This window comes from Mytilus edulis, chromosome 8 (assembly GCF_963676685.1).
Source record: "Mytilus edulis chromosome 8, xbMytEdul2.2, whole genome shotgun sequence".
Classification (NCBI taxonomy): domain Eukaryota; kingdom Metazoa; phylum Mollusca; class Bivalvia; order Mytilida; family Mytilidae; genus Mytilus; species Mytilus edulis.
In genome coordinates, this window is record NC_092351.1 from 15,561,508 (window position 1) to 15,579,078 (window position 17,571).

The 17,571-nt window shown below is 31.7% G+C and overlaps 1 protein-coding gene across 2 annotated transcripts; it reads left to right on the plus strand.

Moving 5' to 3' along the window:
* Positions 1-2,106: 2,106 nt before the first annotated feature.
* LOC139484915 (uncharacterized) lies at positions 2,107-14,896 on the plus strand. Of its 2 annotated transcripts, none has more exons than XM_071268960.1 (3): positions 2,107-2,362; positions 10,245-10,890; positions 11,494-14,896. In XM_071268960.1, exons 2-3 carry the CDS (start codon positions 10,272-10,274, stop codon positions 13,740-13,742), a joined length of 2,868 nt encoding a protein of 955 aa, XP_071125061.1. In that variant the 5' UTR covers positions 2,107-2,362; positions 10,245-10,271; the 3' UTR covers positions 13,743-14,896. The 2 variants fall into 2 exon arrangements, with proteins under 2 accessions (XP_071125061.1, XP_071125062.1); XM_071268961.1 differs by having other exon boundaries at positions 2,122-2,435.
* Positions 14,897-17,571: the final 2,675 nt, after the last annotated feature.

Consider the following 17,571-nt stretch of genomic DNA (forward strand, 5'->3'; position numbering starts at 1 on the left):
CGATGACTTATAGTTGCTAATGTGTGTGTCATTTGGCCTCTTGTGGAGAGTTGTTTCATTAGCAATCATACCATATCTTCTTTTTCATATTGTTATCTATTCGTTTGATGTGTTTTTAGGATTTTTATTTTGCAGCTATAGTGTCTGTAGTATACGGATGGTCTACGCGCCGTTTGAGCTTACAACACGACGGGTGCCAGGAGCAGGAGCAGGATCTGCTTACCCTTCCGGAGCACCTGAGATCACCCCAAGATTTTGGTGGGGATCGTGTTGCTTAGTCTTCAGTGTTCTATGTTGCGTCTTCTGTATTATTATTTGTCTGTTTGTCTTTTTATTTTTAGCCATGGCGTTGTCAGATTATTTTCTATCTATGAGTTTGACTCTCCCTCTGGGATCTTTCGTCTCTCTTGAATATCACTTTTATATATTTCGTCTTTGTAAAGAAAACAGACATATAACCAATTTTTATCAGTATTTGAATGCCTTATGATAGAAATAATACATTCCAGCAACACTAAAATCATACAAGCAAAAGTATAATATTATATCTTAGGAGATACATTTTATAAATCAATTTATGCGAAATGGGGAAATTATGTCATTATACCAAAGTATTACATGCATATATATTGTTTATCAAATAGTATTTTTAAAGTATTTAAACCTATCCATATTGGCCTTGGCAATCCTAGTTAGAAACATTATTGAATTATATGTTCAGATAAATATCGTGCAAAATTGAATATGCTTTCAAGCATGAAACATTCCAAATAGATCGATTTCGTCCTTCAATAGTATAGGAAAATATTCTTGTGGTAAACTTGTACATGTTCGTGATTGTGAATCATTATCCGTTTTGCAACAAATAAACAGATTCAAAACAAACAATAAACATTTTAAATATTCACAGAGGAGCCTAACACCGATACATGAATCGGAGTTACATGTACGTGTTATATTTCCAAATAAAACTATCTTTTTTATTCGAAATATTCAAATATATTTTCCATAACAATCTGATGTATATATCATGGCTAAGGTATTTTGGACAGACATCAAGACAAAATATGTTTTGGCTTGTCCTATCGTAATCATGTCCGTTATAAGTCGTATTTGGATCAAATTTAAAAGAACTTTTGGTTTGCGATGATCTTCATGAGAACTGTTTTGACACAAGTGCCTCTGAGTCTGACAGAGACGAGACGTACGTATGGTGTAACAAATCAAAAGCCTGATATGATTGATAGCTTACAATTAATTCTGTAATTAATTTACTACCTTAGGAAAACATATCAACAAATCAAGTGATATGCAGTAAAGAGTTTTTTTTAATGCTTCAGCATATAGACGACACAAATGTCCAAACTTCGACAAAAGCGTTTTTAGAAATTATTTTGATAAATAGAAAATATATGTTCCTGTTTACAAGAAAAAATCAATATTCACAGACAGACGTTAAAGTTACAGTTACCATTAGCTTTTAAACTAATCGGGGTAGGGTTGGGGAAGTAGATTTGGAAAAAATGAATGTAACTAATGACGTACTAGAAGAATCTAGAAATTGGTGTTTAAATAAACTTCTCGCTGCATTGAAGACCCATTGGTGGACTTCAACTGTTATCTGCTCTTTGGTCGGGTTGTTGTCTCTTTGACACATTCCCCATTTCCATTCGCAACTTTATCTTAATTTTTTAAACTAGTATTCATGACTATTTCCAATTTTCAACATGCAGCAAGATAAAACTTAAAAAAAACCACTTAGGAGTGTAACAAAACTCCAATGGAAATATATCGATCTTTAATAAAAGTTCATGCTTTTTCTTAATTCTGAATGTACAGCCAGTTGAACTTAAAAAAAACAAATCAGTGTAAAAAAACTATTGTGACCTACATGCTTACATACACTATGGCGAATGTGTTAAGTGCCGTAATGCTAGTAGAAACAATGATTCAGGTTAGAGCGATAGAAATTCATTAAAAAAGCATTATTTCAAAGCAAAGAAAATCGAAACACGCAGTACAACTGAGCTGTAATAATTTATAGAACCTTTCATTAGATTTAAATCTATAATTGGAAATGCATTGCTAACCATATTTAAATATATAGATCGTATCTAAACTGAATGGCGTGATAGCAAATTTTAGAAACACGTATATATTTATTTGATTTTAAATAAAATCATTCACCAATCAAATCAAAGCTAAGATCGCTAGATAGTTATATAATAAATTTACCGTTGTTTCGACGACAGCACAGGTTTATCCTGTGTGAAAATCATCAACCTCTTTTGGCAGATATAATTCGACCAGATGATGTATTGATTTGTAAATGACTGTAATTGATTAAAGGCTGTTATACTATGTAAGTAACTATCTTAAATAATCATTTTATATAAAACTGATAATGGCGAAATGTTTTCATGTCTTCTATATAAGTTTGAATAATGCTGCAATTTTTGATTATTGAAATAAGATGATTTCTATTATGTAATCGTTAAGTAAAGCTAAGACAAAATCTTTGAACATTTGGTAGTATGTTGTTTCATAATAATTTAAATGTCAAATAATCCTGTGCCCAATAATATATAACGACTTTTCCAATTCTTTCTCGATATTGAGAGATGATTTGGAAGTTGAGTTTTGATATAAACCATTTGTCATGTGCAGTTGTTTCAGACATTTTTATTTGTCTTATAAGAGTGAATTATCTGTTTCAGTATAAGTGATTTTGCAGCTAGGTTTTGATTGAAATCTGCATTATTTTCCTAATTTATGTTAAGCTTAAAAATCTCAAATCTTTACGATGTACAGGTCGGATGGAACTAAAAAATATCATAACCATAAATAATTTAATACGTGCCAACTATCAGACATGCCACTTCAAATGTGTTTTTAAGCGTTGAATCTGCATTTGAAAGTTTTTAGTTATAACTACGTTGCTTTTTCGTATCGTTTGTTACAGTTGATAAGACTGATTACAGTGTGTTTGTGCAAGTATATATTGTCTCGTTCATTTGTCCAGATTAAATAATTTGGGGACTTACGTGCTTAAATGGGTTACTTTGGTCTCGTAATAATCCAAGAACGATATCTTTAACGTTATATTTGACCTACATTAATTGACCAGAAAGAATGTATTTCCTTGTGCCAAAATAATTATTCTTAAATGTATCTTTATACATTAGCATGGTTTTGAAATATATATTTAGTAGCAAAATAAATGTTTGTGCAAAGCCTCAACTCACTTCAGGAATATATAGTTTAGATTTATTTGGCGAAACGTTTTAAAATTTGTGGTCCTCAATGTTCTTAAGCTTTGTACTCTGTTTGGTCTTTTGAACTCTTTTGATTCCAGATCACTGATGAGTCTTTTAATTTGTAGACGAAAAGAGCGTCTAATGCAAATATTCAATTTCAATCCTGGTATCTATGATGAGTTTATTTATGTTTTAATATAAATCACAAGATCTTAAGATAAGAATATTTAGAAAGTCTTTGCAATTTAAGTTTGCACTAATTATAAACAGTTTGAATCCCAGATGTAAGAGAATGTAAAAAAAAAAGATAAATTGGCAGTGAAGTGTCTCCTGAAATGTGTTAATTGGCAGCTACATAATACCTTTAGGGTTTTCGAAATTAGGAGGCAGCAAAGTGGCGTTTATTATCATAAAATAATGAAACAATTGAACTTGGGAGACTTTTATTTTGTTCTATATGCATACATGTAGTTCTAAAGATTCGCACTACGAAAAAGACGAACTATTTTGAGGAACTGCAGATCTAGGGGTCTAATTGACTATGTGTTAGCCTTACATAATTATAAACATTCAATTTTTTTATTGCAAAATATCAAAATCAAGCAATAGAAAGAACAAAGTCCCTGCACAACCAATTAGCTTAAAAAATAATAATTTTGAGGTTAATATTTTACTTTTATAGTTTATTTATCATTGTTTTACAGAACAGCTTAATAACCTTTTTAAACCAAGTTTTAAAATGCCGAAAATGGGGAGATATTTATACAAAAAGGAATACGTTAGTACGTTAGTTAATAACGAAAAAATTGTGTTGTATCTAAAAAAAAAGATATAGCCATGATATAAAGCTACTATATGGTGAAACATTACGAAATGCAATATCATTATACAGAGTACATGATATGTAATTTAAAAATATAATCTTATGACTTTGTCATTTAATTGAGATTCAACAAGTATCTGTGATAGAATAACAAAAGAAATTTCAACTTTTAGGAATTTTTGGTCCTCAATGCTCTTCAACTTCGTACTTTATTTGACCTTTTAACAATATTTGATTCGAGCGTCAATGATGAGTCTTTTGTAGACAAAACGCGCGTCTGGCGTAAATATAAAATTTTAATCCTGGTATCTATGATGAGTTTATTCTATTTGTATCAATGTTTCCATAGTTCATATTAAAAAACAATCTGATTTCATCACAAATATTTAGAACCTTAATGTGGTTATAACTACTTAACCGTATCAGGTTATTGTATCACTTACCATAAATGTCGTTTAAATATAAAATTAAAATTTGTTGTGATATTCACTGGTTTGAACCAGGAAGTAAACATGTTTTAAAAAAGCCATTAGTTTGTTAACGTGTAAAAAGGACAATTACTTTATTTTCATCAGACACAAACGTGTACAAACTAAACGAAGATATATATCTGCCTTATCATTTGATACCCCAGACGCGTGATTAGTCGATACGAGCGGTCACGCTGAGGCGTTCGATTGAAAACCAAATTAAAGGGCATTGCAACTTAATTAAAATTAGACACCTGGGATCATCGTGAAATATCGAGTTGAGTATTATTTACTTAGCAAAGTTAACAAAACTAAATATGTAAATATACCTTTAAATTCTAAATTTTAAAAGTTTGTTTCTCTTGCATTGAAATATTCTGAAAACATTAACCTTGATTAATCTATGTTAACATAGTTTTAAGGCTACAATAATAAAGCTTGATATTTGTCTTTTGAATACTTTGATAAAATGCGTGGTTAGAACACTCCCACCTTAAAGGAGCACTAGCTACGATATATATAAAAAAATAAAGTATGATTTTTCTTAGATCAATCGTTAATCAAATTGGAATAATCCAATAATAATTTGCTTTTAGCAATCAATTTCCTTTAATTTTGTTGAAATAAGCGATTAAACATAATTTTTGACTGATTCACTTGCAAGTGAAAACGTCATCATCATTCTAACCGGTCTTCATGTGAACTTCAAGTTAACCCCTAGCTAGAGATTGACAACGCATGCATTGTACGTGTACTTATTATTTAAAGAAAAAGAATGTCAACAATGAAAGTGAAACTACGGTAAATCATTTGATTACTAATTCGATGCACATAAAATCATTCGTATATGGTTAAAAACAATGAGAAACATCTATTTTTAATCTATAAAATAAAATCAAACAGACCTATAAAAATCCAATTGCACGTGTTGGTTTAATCTATTCGTATCTTTATTTTTGTTTACATCGCTTATATGGTCATCTGAGGTCAAATCGATAGTTAATTAGATGGTATCTGGACTAAAATACACACGAAACGAACCTATATATTATCTACCCCATGATCTGTAAACTGTTTATTTTAGACTTTTGATAGTTTGGATAAATGTTTTACCTTGTTATAAACCAAATATGAGAATTTGAGTCAAATCGGTAACAATGCATTTGACAGCTATTGCCCCTTTAAGGAAAAACGTTATCAAATATATTAACCAACATTTATTATTTCTTTTGCTGTTTATTCTATTTTTTGGTGATCTACATTTGACATACTCGTTCATCCCGTCATTGTGTTGTTGTGCTTTGTCTATATGACTTTTTGTTTTTCTTTATTTGGTTTTATAATGATTAAGATTATAACATAAAGTTGACTTTTGACATTTGCTGAGGGACTTTCCGTTTAGATTTTCCTCGGAGTTCGATATTTTTGTTACATAACTTTATAATTGTTGCAGCAGTGTACGATACAATAAAACTGAAATATATCAATAATTTATGAACGGTCTATTTTATATTCAGTTGAGTCACTCACTGTATAGTTTGTCGATTTATTATATAAAACAACAACCAAAATATCCTTAATTTGAAAAAGAAAGAACTGATTCAACAACTTGATTTGTTTTAAATATATGTAATGATATCATCAGGATTAGGTTACATGTTCAAAACTAAGTTTATTACATGATTATTTGTCAAGCATACACTGACCGACTTAACTCTGTGAAGTAATCATTACAGATCGTAAATAAGTTTTCGTTTCCTTTTTATATTTTGACATTATGAGTGTGTAATAGCGACGTTTCGATTTACAAAGGCATTAATTCATAAGGTTTTTTTTATCATTTAATTTCTTGTTAAATCAAATTAAGTTATAATTCATCTCCTGATCACGGGTTCAAAGGATGCAAAGCATATCATTTTGAAATACATTTGTACTTTTAAAATTTAAATGACATCTACAAAATATCTATTATATATAAAAGGTTGATAAATTGATTTAATGTAACGATGCAATAACTATAAAAATTTGGAAATTTAAAACCATTACTGTAAATTTACATATTAATGTATGCAGTACAAATAAAATCCAATTCAAATGTAATAGTTCTTAGAAAAATAGAAGCAACGGAAATGTATTTGCCTACTTTAAAAAAAACTTCGATACAACTCTTAAACATGAACCAGTCCTGGGGGTTATTACTGTCTATAAACTGTAATAAATCAGAAGTTAGTTTTACTTTATATGAATAATTGTATAGTTTTGGATCAGGTAGTATATTTTTAAATCGACCATGAAAACAAATTCGACGAACTCTCCTGCACTTTAATATCAATGTATATTGAATTCATTATTGGTGCATTCTATATTACACGACTGATCCTGTAAAATTCATAGACATCTTTTTAGACTGATGCACCATCGCAACATAGTTTTTTATTATTTAAAACGAAATATTTAAAAACAAATAAAAATAAAATACATGAACGAGGACAGCCCACTGATGGTTTATACAATACTTTGATAAATTTCTGACCGTTTTCTTCTACTTCGATGTACACATGGTTTGTGTTTGTTAATTCTACATTGGCTGTATAGGGAATAGTTGATATCTTACAAAACTTATTATGTTTGTCCCCGTCCCAAGTCAGCAGCCTCTGGCCTTTTTTAGTCTTGTATAATTTTAAATTTTTATTTCATTTTTTTGTTATGGAGTTGAGTATGACCTCCATTATTACTGGACTAGAACATATTTTCTATAAGGGTCAGCTAAATCACGCCATCGGGTACGCAATTTTCTCGCAGTGTTGAATACCTATTGGAAGCCGTCGGTTGTATTTGGTTTTTGGTCCAGCTATTGTCTCTTTAACACTTTTCCCATTTCCATTCTCAATGTTCCTTTGCATATATATATGTTAAATTTATTATTATTGGCGAAGCCTATGAAAATTTGCTTTTAATGCAAACGTTTATTAACAATGTCAACGGTAAGAAAGTTATCAATACTTATGATGTATATTAACTGTTAAAGTTCTAGTTTGATACGATTTGATTTTATCATTTTAACATATACAATATTGGCACTGGTATTGTTTTGTTCTCGAATGAAACTCATAGAACTGTACACACCCATGTGAATTGGCAACAATTTTTCTATCTGGCTAAACTGATTAGTTTGATTGGCCCTTCTTCTATTTGAATTTAGATATTTCGTAAAGACAATGTTGAGTAGTTTTCAACTATAAAATTATTCTTTCGTGTATATGATCAATTTCAATGTTATTTTCTTGTGTGATGAGGTTCACAACTATTGGCATTATTAATTCAAGATAGGTGTTTTAAACTTATGGTTTACCCAGGTAAATAAGGTATACTATATAGTTGTAAATGCATTTTCAAATATGATCGATTTAGACATTTATTCATCATTTCCATAAGTTTATTTGATGTGTTTGAAATTTGGTTTTAACCGTTTAAAAAGGGAATTTCTATTTTGAAGTGAAGTGCGGTATTTTTGTTACTTTACAATTCATAAGTAACTTTTTAAGTTATACAAAACACCGTTGTATTTTTGTTTTATTAAAAGGGCACTTGCTACGAGATATATAATAAAAAATTTAAAACTATTACTGCAAATTTACATATTAATGTATGCAGTACAAATAAAATCCAATTCAAATGTAATAGTTCTTAGAAAAATAGAAGCAACGGAAATGTATTTGCCTACTTTAAAAAAAACATCCGCAATATCTATATACGTAAGTATCTTCTTTTAAAAATATATAAGCTAAACGAAAACAATAGAAGACGCCTATATTTAATCTGTCCGTTTTGCTGTTTTAGATTAAAGCTTATAAATGATATTTACAAGTTACAGATACAACCTTTTGTTTTAAAGAAAATAGATTGTAAGTAAACGTCAATGAGATGGGATAGTAATCACAAATATTATTAGTTACATATTGTGCTAGTGACCTAATACGGTATATATGGGGTCAGTAAATTCCATATGGTGTGAGAGCGAGGCTCGAATCCCCATATGGAATTTACTGACCCCATATATACCGTATTACGTCACTAGCACACTATGTAACGAATTTATCTTACCGACTATCTGAACGTGTTAAATTAAGACTAGTGATTCTCAAAATGAGCAAGTCTTCAATACTGTTAGCATTAAGAAAATACTTCCATTGATCCTACAAAAACAGATGCCAACAATAACGATTTGTAAAGTTTAAATGTGTTTTATGAATTTATTTCAATCTTAATCGTCAATTTTTTCGTCTGTTGGAACTTTTAAGATTTTTTCTCAGTACCGTTTTGTTTTTATAAAGGGACATAACACCATTACTAACCATGTATAAAATAAGCCCCGTCCCTTCTTTCCTAATATGGAATATAAAGGGACGTAACTCCACTACTAACCGTGTATGGGATAAGCCCCACCTCCCTACTAACCTAATATCAAATATACACGGTTTGCACGCGGACGCTTTTAAATAATCATATTCCTGGAAATGTATAAGAGGTAAGATAATATTAGTTACATAGTGTGCTAGTGACCTAATACGGTATATATGGGGTCAGTAAATTCCATATAAGGTGAGAGCAAAGATCGAATCCCCATATGGAATTTACTGACCCCATATATACCGTTATAGGTCACTAGCACACTATGTAATGAATTTATCTTACCGACTATCTTAACGTGTAAAATTTAGACTAGTGACCTATCAAAATTAGCAAGTCTTCAATAACATGATTTATAGAAACTACTTCCTTTGATCCTACAAAAACAGATGCCAACAATGACTACTTGTTAGATTTAAATGTTTTTTATGAATTTAGTTCACTTTATCATCACTTTCTTCGTCTGTCGAAACCTTTTTCTCTGTACTGTTTTGTTTTTCTAAAGGGACGTAACACCACTACTAACCGTGCATGAAATTATTACCTTATATGGAATATAAAGGGACGTAACTCCACTACTAACCGTGTATGAAATAAGCCCCGCCTCCCAACTAACGTAATATTAAATATACGGTTTCCACGAGGACTCTTTTAACCAATCATATTCCTAGAAATGTATAGGAGGTAAGATAAATATAGATTCTACCATTGCATCGAGTGTGATATGATATTTATCCACTCGAGACTCTTGAATTTTCGAATTATGAAATGTCGAGAGTGGATTAATATCGTATAACTCAAGATTTGGTGGTGGAATATGTTTCTCTAACGAATTTTAAACCAAAGCCAGTCAAACTAATTCCTTTTTTAAAAATGATATGCCAAAAGATGTGTTTTTTTCTATGTGACCTCATATGGAATGGTCGCCTTGTTTATGCCGTCACAATAAGAAATACAGAGGAAAGCAAGAAAATTCGACGTCATAATCGAATTGTAACGAATGAAGAACTGAGATCAAACGAACCACGCGTTGATAAGATAAAAATGATCAACAGGTTGAAAAAACGATAAATCATGTAAGAATTAGAGAGATATGAATATAAAAATTTTAATCCAAATGAATTTATAGAAATATATAAGACCCAAAATGTATAGTGTCCTTCGACACCCGCAAAAAAAACCGCGACTTTAGATTGGCACATACATATCGGGTTAATATCAAAACATTTATAAGCCTGGTATCTTTGACGTGTTCCAACTAGATCTTTTATTTTTTTATTTTAGGACAGGTGATTAGACAATTTGAAGAAAATGGCTTCAAACAAAAGTAAAAACTTGAATAATACTGCAAAACTAACATATGCTGCACAACACCTGATGCCAGAGGTTTTACAAGAACTTTTGCGCATTAATGAACCCTGTCACGTGATAGTGGGTCATGTGAGAAACGATAGGAAGCTTTGGAGTAGTTTAAGCAAATCTGAAAGAGCCTTTATTTTAAAAGCACCTACAGAAGATTATACACATTTTGACACACCTTTAATTTATAAAATATTGAGAAGTTTAAACACAGTGGACCATCCTACCAAGGGTTGGGGACACCAGGAAGATCCAGAAAATTCTGAAACATCTGTTGGGGATGATGTTGAACGGATACTCAGGTATACGAATGAGATTGCTCATACAATTGTATGGAACTGTAAAGTAACAGACAGCGAATTGACCAAATGGTTGTCTGCATTCAAAGATGTTGCTAAAAGAATGGAAGTCTATCTCGGCACAAGTAATGGTCATTTCACACACAAATTGGAGAACCTGGAAATGCTGGCTTTGAATGATGATATGAAGGACGCTATTTTGAGTACCGTCAGATGTTTAAAAGAGGACGTTGGTAAATTAAAGCAGGACATTGGCAACAGTAATATCAATGGTAATTAATGTCAGTTTCAGTTTTGAATTAGACAATATTTGTTCAAATCTAATTTATATACTTTTGATTAGGAATATACAAATTTAAATAATTGAGGGAATCACATAAACTCCAAGCATCTCTTTGGACACTCTGAGACATTTTCTGACGTGTAAATGACAGGACTTTATTATAATTATAATCTTTTTATAACTTTTAAGGAATAAATGTGCATGGAAGGGTGAAAGGCAGTGACATTACAATTATGTCTAGGTTTTAAGTAAAGAGATGATAACAATGGACAAATTATAAAATCATAAGTGGAACAAAGATATATGATGATTTTATTAAAGTCATCATTATGACAAATAGAAAACCAACGAGTTGCCAAAAAAAGTCCACAAAACAATACAAGCTAGCTGTCGAGAAGCACAAACTCTTAGAAACCCATTATTGGTCGTAAATATAAAAACGAAGATATGGCGTGCTTACAATGAGACAACTATTCACATGAGACAAAATGGCACATATTTAACAACTATCGGTCTATATATAGATCACCGTACGGCCTTCAACAATGAACAAAGCCCATAATTATACCTTGGTTTATATTATTTTTTTCAGATGCAATTGCAGTTCAAATTGAGGAATGGAAAAAGATCGATGAAAAGTTTGTACCAACAGGTCTTTGTGCAAAATTGGTTCATAACTTAAAAGAAAACAATGTAACAACTGTTTACGGAATTTCCGGAATTGGAAAATCAGCATCAATACATCATGTAGCTTTATTATTACGGGAACAAAGCCAATATGAAATCATTCCATGTCATAGTCCTGAAGACATTGAGCGGAATTTTAGGAAAAATGAAAACCAAGTTTTTGTCTTTGACGATGTGTGTGGCAGATATTCAGCCATACAAAATGAAGTTAATTCGTGGTTGAAGTATGAACCCGTCTTAAAGAGTATTATTAGGGAAGGGAACACCAAAATTATTGCCTCGTGTCGCACGCAGGTTTTTAAGGAAGAGCAGTTTAAGCGAATAGGTTTTCTTACGGAATGTTCAATTGAATTTACCAACAATTTATTAACCAAAAACCAGAAACGGTCAATAGCTGAAAAGTATCTGGATTTAAATTTGATACGCGCGATTGAAAACGTCATCAACACATACGATTTCCTTCCGTTAATGTGTTCCTTGTATAGAAATCATACAGAAAAAGATGTTGTTGAGTTTTTTGAAAACCCGTTTGATATATATATGTCTGAATTTGATAACATGAAAGAAGAACCAAACAAACTGAAATATTTTGCAATTCTTCTGATTGTTCTTTGTAACGGGGAGTTATGTTTTCCCGTTAAAGAAAACAATATTAGCCATTTTTATCAGTGTTTTCCAGTTAAAGGAAACAATGGTAACAATACAGCACGACATGATATAAATATACAGAATCTTCTAGAAGATTTCGGCATTTCTAATGGAGCACACAAAACCGATATCTTAATGCAGCTGGATTCATTGGTAGGAACTTTTTTAAAGACAGAATATTACCACAACAAGGTCGGAAAAGAGATGGTGATTTATCGACCGATGCATGCCAAACTGTTTGACTATATGTGTCATCATTGTGGGTTACAACAAAATTTCCAAAATTTGATTATTAAATATGCTTGTCGTTCGTTATTAAATCAGCAAACCTGCATAGATTCACTAGCGAAATCAGAGGAAAGACCAATAGTAATCAGTACAGAAAGCGAAGAAGAGTTTTTTTGTCGGATGATAAGAGACATCTTAGAGGTAAAATCAGACGAAGTATTCAGAAGTCCTCAGATGCAATGTCAAGAGTACAGACAAAAACTGATTCGATTTCTCAACTGTAATGCTGATTTATTGAAAGCGTCATTTAACGATATCAAAATCGGAAGAAAAGTTTTGCGTGGGATTCTCGCGTCGAATTATTCAGATGTAATTGCAGTTGTCATAAATATAGCAGGTTCTTTAGTTTCGGTTGCGGATCGGGCATACTGTACTGACAAGCCTGTCATCGGAATGCTTAGAAAAACATCCCGAAACGTAAATATGGCTTCAATTAAGATTCACAAACATCACTATACACCTCTTGTATGCGCTTGTTTCCATGGTCACACTGAAATCGTGAAATTACTTTTATCAGAAGGAACAAGTGTTAACTGCAATGTGTCTCATCGAAAATTGACTCCGCTTTTAGCAGCAATCATTGGAAACAACACCGATATCGTTGAAAAACTTTTGGAAAATGATGAACTCGACGTTAATATGTCTGATAGAAGTAACGTTAGTCCATTAATGGTGGCCTGCAATACTGGTAATTTTCCTGTAGTGTGTTCCCTTGTAGAGAGAGGCGCTGTGTTGGATTCCATTGACAAATGTGGTCAAACAGCCCTTATGTTTGCTAGTAGACAGGGATATTGTGATATTGTACAATTTCTTTGCGAACGTGGTGCTTACATTAACTCACAAAGTAGAAAACGGTGGACAGCTCTCATGTTTGCATGTAAGGGAGGGCATACAAATATTGTTGGCTATTTAATTGAAATGGGTTCTTCTGTGACAGACATTAGTGATTATGTCACACCACAACTTACTACTGCAACAAAACAGCACAGTATTGAATTATTCAAGTGTCTCTTGGAAAAAGAGGCAGTTCTTGACCTGAACGATCTCGATGAAGTCTCCGTTAAAGAACTCTTTGAAAGAGAGAACACTACGACCACTGTCGCGTCCTTAGATTTAGAAGTACAGCTCTTCAATGATGTAGAGGATACCGAGAATTTCGAAACTGTAGGCTTACGTCTGGAGGAAGAAATTGATTTAAACGTTGATACTTATCCGTAACTCTATTTGTACTGCTGCTCTTCAAAAATGAAGCATCAGTTGACAGTGTGTTTGTAAAAAAGTGACAGTCAACTGATCTTCGCCTGTAAATAAAATAAAATGCTTTATTTTTAATATTCCATTTACAAATATACTGTATACGATTTGGCTGTCATCAAGCGTGTTTGAGAACATAACTCTCGAAGGTTCAAATCTATATTATCAAAAAAAGAAAATGTGGTACGATTGCCAATGAGACAAACTTCCACAAGAGACCAAAAGAACCGAACTGTATTTTTGAATTATTAAGAAGGAGGAGAGGATACCAAAGGGACATGCAAATCAATAAGTCATTACAAGGCATCAGTGCAATGCAAAATTAATACAAATTTAACTATTGACAGTTCGGATTCTTCTCACAATTTCGAAAAATTTATGGATTAAATTAGCATCGAGATTAGGTCGAAGAATACAGACGGTGCTCATATGTCATTGAGTTTAACTTCATGATATCCTTCTGGGATTGAAAGCACAACTGCCTGCAGATTTTAACCTCGTTTTCATCCAAACATGTATACTGCACCAAAATACCTAAAAATCAATCCTTTGTTTGTTTGTTTTTCTTTTTTTTTTTATTCTGCGTCTAGAGTTTTGCTTATTTTGACTACTAATAGTTTTATTTGCTATATTAGATGCTGACATAACTTAATTTTATATGTTTTTATGGTAGGCTGTATGCTTATTGTGTATATGACAAGTGTGTAATATGTGTTAACTATTGAATGTCTTGTGTTGTCATCTGTGTCTGCACGCGTTGTATACTGATATGCATGTCTATAATTTGTTTTTTCGGTTTAAGAGCTCGCTTTAAGCTTATGTTTTATTGTCATTAAACTTGTCCACTTAAAATATAATAAACTTATTAAGCTACTTTGATCATACTGACTATGGAAATGTCTCATATTTTATTATTCAAAATGTTTAGCTACTTATTAAGTTGTAATTATAAGTTTGGGTGTTTGATATTGACATTGGAATGATTAAAATTTAAATGAACTAATTTTTTTCTTATTTAGTGTTTCAAAACAATTAAAAGGCAATTAAATTTATAGTATAGAAAGGTATATTTAATAACAGTTACTATATTACATGAATTATTAAAATAATTGTCAAAATATATGTTTTACTTTGCTATTGGTCTTCAATTTGTATTAATGAGAAAGATGCATTTAATCTAACATTGTGATCAAACATTATCTTAAATATTAAAGATTTAAAATTGAGAATGGAAATGGAAATGGGGAATGTGTCAAAGAGACAAATACCCGACCATAGACAAGACAACAACAGAAGTTTACCAACAGGTCTTCAATGTAGCGAGAAATTCCCGCACCCGGAGGCGTCCTTCAGCTGGTCCCTAAACAAATATATACTAGTTCAGTGATATTGAACGCCATACTAAACTCCAAATTGTACACAAGAAACTAAAATTGAAAATAATACAAGACTAACAAAGGCCAGAGGCTCCTGACTTGGGAGAGGCGCAAAAATGCAGCGGGGTTAAACATGTTTATGAGATCTCAACCCTCCTCCTATACCTCTAGCCAATGTAGAAAAGTTCTTCTTGTTTATTTTTTAGTTTCCCATAAGTGTTCCTTGTTTGTCTACCAGTTTACAGCGAGTTATACAGGGAGTCAGACTCCTTCACTGTGACAGAAGTCTATAATACAATAAAATTATTGCTGTTGCAACACATCGCGACAAACATTCACATTTAATTAAATATAAAAAAAGAAGATGTGGTGTAATTGCCAATGAGAAAACTCTCCACAATAGAGCAAATGACACAGAAACTAACATCTATAGGTCACCGTACAGCCTTCGACAATGATTAAAGCCGATACCGCATAGACAGCTTTAAAAGGTCCCGAAATGACAACTCTAAAACAATTCAAACGAGAAACTATCGGTCTAATTTATGTAAAAAAATAACGAAAGACAAATATATAACACATCAACAAACGATAACCATTGAATTATAGTCTCCTGACTTGGGACACATACAGAATGTGGCGGGGTTAAAGTTCATCAACCAAGAACAGCAAACGCGAGGGCATAAATCAGTAAGTGGAACGAACGTAAAATAAAATCGTATATGTTACCATTTTTAACACCCTTCAAAATAATTTAAGAATAGATATAAAAAAAAATGTGGTATTAGTGCCAATTAGACAACTCTCCGTCAAAGTCACAATTTTTAAAAGTAAACCATTATAGGTTAAAGAAAGGCCTTCAACATGGAGCCTTCAATCACACCGAGCAGAAATAAAAAGGTCCCCATAACTGACTAGTTGTCATTCAAATAGAAAAACCAAGTGTCTTATCTATATAAAAACGAGAAACACATATCAACCACTGGGTACATCAACAAACAACAACAACATAGGACAGGTGCAAACAAGTACATTTTTTATTAAAAAAAAAACCAGATAAAACACAAGACCAGCAGGTGTAACACTGAATAAAGTTCTCCATTACGAAAAAAAAGACAAAGCAGTAAACTAACTCTTGTAAAAACTTGTATAAAAGATCAGACGCAAAGACTTGTGTAATACAAAACAGATCTAGACATATAACAAACACAGAGCAAAACAGAGATATTTTAAGAATTGTAAGTAAAACCAGAAAAGGGGCACGTGTGGATATTTAAGATATAAAAAAGTTGCACCATAAATGCATTTTGGTTTCTTTTCCTAAGGCTTAGGCTTGGTATGATTGCCAATTAGACAATTATCTACAATATCCCTCATGACAAATGAGAAAATTATCCACCACTTATTTGTGAAACGTTCTTTCCGTGGGAAGATTTTCCTCATTATTCTACCCAAAAGCGTTGTTTTATAAAATGGTGCCAGTAATCATTGAACCCTTTCCCGTTAGACTATAAGGAGACATACAACAATTACCAGTAAAATAATTGACAAAAAAAAGAAAAAAAAAAGAATATGTTTATGTGCACATAGCATGTATCACTAATACCTTTATCGTTGCCAAACAAGTTTGAGAACAAAAAAACGAAATACAGTAACCAAAAAACAGATCAGCAAAACCCGTCTGAGAAGGTTTACATTAGAGAGCAGATAATAAACTGACCAGTTTTGAACGTTTTTTCTCCGTTTTAATTTCTCTGAATGACAGTTTTGAAATGCAAAAATGAAAGTTACTGACTAATTCATTTGTAAAGTTGTGCAAGGTAAAAATCCATAGTAGTCATAATGTAAAATACCATGGTCATGTTCTGTATAATGAACTATCTTAAGGTTTTTAAAGACTTTTTTTATAAGCTCACTACATTCTGAGTGTGCAGTATGAGAAGCAGAAAGTGTCCTAAAGAAACGAACATTTGACTTACAAATTGTATTTGTATTTCGTCGCCTTTTTAAAAGGACAGAATATCTTTGGGCAATCCATTCATCAGTTCAAGAAAAATCATGTAACACTGTTCCGAAACGAAGTACATTGTATTTACTGTACACGTTTTGTTCTGGGTCTTTCTGAATAGGTATGAAATATTTGCCACTTTACGTTAAGTAAGTAACAATCAATCTATCTGGTTCAGGGTGTTTTGGTTGTTGTAGTGTTATTTGAATATTGTATCGTTAGTTTAAAGTCAATGTCAAATATGTTTTTTAGTCAGACGTTTTTAGTCCTATTTTGAATTCTACATAGTGTATAAAAAATGATCAGAATAAAACGGTTTGGTCACAGAAGCCAGATATAACGAATTATTTCAAGGGTTTTTCGCTGAATGAATAATATAAAATAATCAATGTGATAATTTTGCAATAAA